The sequence below is a fragment of the Camelina sativa genome, chromosome 13, assembly GCF_000633955.1.
Source record: "Camelina sativa cultivar DH55 chromosome 13, Cs, whole genome shotgun sequence".
Taxonomy (NCBI): domain Eukaryota; kingdom Viridiplantae; phylum Streptophyta; class Magnoliopsida; order Brassicales; family Brassicaceae; genus Camelina; species Camelina sativa.
The window spans coordinates 9,568,433-9,570,482 of NC_025697.1; the positions used below are offsets into that span (position 1 = coordinate 9,568,433).

Consider the following 2,050-nt stretch of genomic DNA (forward strand, 5'->3'; position numbering starts at 1 on the left):
TTTTTTTTTTTTTTTTTGTATATATTGCTTTTAGTTTCTGTGGGTTGAGAAGAGAAACACTCTTCTGTTGAATGCTTTTACATGTGATTTTATTTTAATAAATAGCTTTTACATTTTTTTTTTTTTTCAGAAAACAGCTTTCGAAGATCAAAGGAGTGATGAATCGTGCCAAGGTTCAGCGTCGTGTTGGTAAGTATGAGGTTGGGAAAACGCTTGGACAAGGCACTTTCGCCAAAGTGAGGTGTGCTGTTGATACCGAGACTGGAGAACGCGTGGCTCTCAAGATCCTTGATAAAGAGAAGGTTCTCAAGCATAAGATGGCTGAACAGGTTTTTTTTTTTACTCACATTTTCCTATTTAGCATATTTAACCGCTTTTGTCATTTCTACCAAGTTAATGTAATCTAGTACGTATTTTTGCCTTGCTTTCTTACAGATAAGGAGAGAAATTTCTACTATGAAGTTGATTAACCATCCTAATGTTGTGCGGCTTTATGAGGTCTATCTCCATCCCCCCAAACCACTTTTCCTCAATGTGTCTCCTTTGTCTTGATTAAGAGTCTTTGTAAGTGAATCAGATTTGTTGGAAGCTAACTTTTTTGAGGAAATTTCCAGGTTCTGGGGAGCAAGACAAAGATCTATATTGTCCTAGAGTTCGTCACTGGTGGAGAGCTTTTTGACAAAATTGTGAGTTTTCCTTAATCCTTTTCCTGATCCATCTTTTTTGGTGCTTGCTAAGCTGTAATGAACCTTTATAGANCACTTTTGCTCAATGTGTCTCCTTTGTCTTGCTTGAGAGTCTTTTGTAAGTGAATCCTATATGTTGGAAGCTATTTTTTGAGGAAATTTCCAGGTTCTGGGGAGCAAGACAAAGATCTATATTGTCCTAGAGTTCGTCACTGGTGGAGAGCTTTTTGACAAAATTGTGAGTTTTCCTTAATAATCCCTTACCTGATCCATCTTTTGGTGTTTGCTAAGCTGTAATGAATCTTTATAGATTTCCCTGTATTTACATCTGAAAAGTTCTCTTATCTTTTGAGCAAGTTTAACCTTTGCATTATGCATAAACTTGTGAAGGTACATGATGGGCGCCTGAAAGAAGAGAACGCACGGAAGTATTTTCAGCAGCTTATCAATGCTGTTGATTACTGCCATAGCAGAGGAGTCTACCACAGGGACTTAAAGGTACGAGATTTTTTTGGTATATCTTGGGCACCAGTTTTAAGTGCAGCAAATTGATGCCTATAACTTATCTTATTTATCTCTCATTGCAGCCAGAAAACTTGCTTCTAGATGCTCAAGGAAATCTGAAAGTCTCTGATTTTGGATTGAGTGCCTTGTCTCGACAAGTCAGGGTAACCAACTCAATATTTTTTTTAGCATCCTTTTTGTTTTGCCTTAATTCCTACTGATTTGTTCTTTTCCTATTGTAATGAATGTGCCTGTAGGCTGTAGCTCAGCAATGATGTGTGTACATATATCTAATAAGCCCTGTAGCAGTAATCGTTCTGTAGTTTCTTCGCTCATGAAACTTATTTTGTTTTGGCAGGGTGATGGTCTTCTTCACACTGCATGCGGGACTCCAAACTATGCTGCTCCTGAGGTATGCTTAATCATGTGTCTTGTCATGCGGTTGTTGCACCATGTTCTTAATAGCTTCCTTGTTGCTCTTTTCCTCCAGGTTCTTAATGATCAAGGCTATGATGGGGCCACTGCAGACTTGTGGTCCTGTGGAGTGATACTCTTTGTACTACTTGCTGGCTACTTGCCTTTTGAAGATCCTAATCTCATGACGCTGTATAAACTGGTAAGACGTTTTGTCATTTGTGTCAATGCTTCTTCCTTTACCATTATCTGTGATTCTGTGTTACAATTTCGTCATTTTTCAGATAATAGCTGGTGAATATCATTGTCCTCCTTGGCTCTCTCCTGGTGCTAAGAACCTGATTGTTCGAATCCTGGATCCTAACCCTGTGACTGTAAGTTATTTCAGTTTATTAATGCTTTCAGGTTTAAGTCAATCCTTCTTTTGTTTTCTTCTGTCGAACCCA

The 2,050-nt window shown here is 38.3% G+C and overlaps 1 protein-coding gene across 1 annotated transcript in view; it reads left to right on the forward strand.

Moving 5' to 3' along the window:
* LOC104738081 (CBL-interacting serine/threonine-protein kinase 26-like) overlaps positions 1-2,050 on the forward strand; it is a gene marked incomplete at its 3' end in the record, with an annotated part of 2,877 nt that extends 827 nt beyond the window's left edge. The window contains exons 2-9 of the mRNA XM_010458317.2: positions 131-329; positions 436-498; positions 615-686; positions 1,077-1,184; positions 1,274-1,354; positions 1,549-1,602; positions 1,681-1,806; positions 1,889-2,050. Of these exons, the coding sequence (XP_010456619.1) occupies positions 159-329; positions 436-498; positions 615-686; positions 1,077-1,184; positions 1,274-1,354; positions 1,549-1,602; positions 1,681-1,806; positions 1,889-2,050 (837 nt within the window). The remainder of the gene's footprint in view (positions 1-130; positions 330-435; positions 499-614; positions 687-1,076; positions 1,185-1,273; positions 1,355-1,548; positions 1,603-1,680; positions 1,807-1,888) is intronic.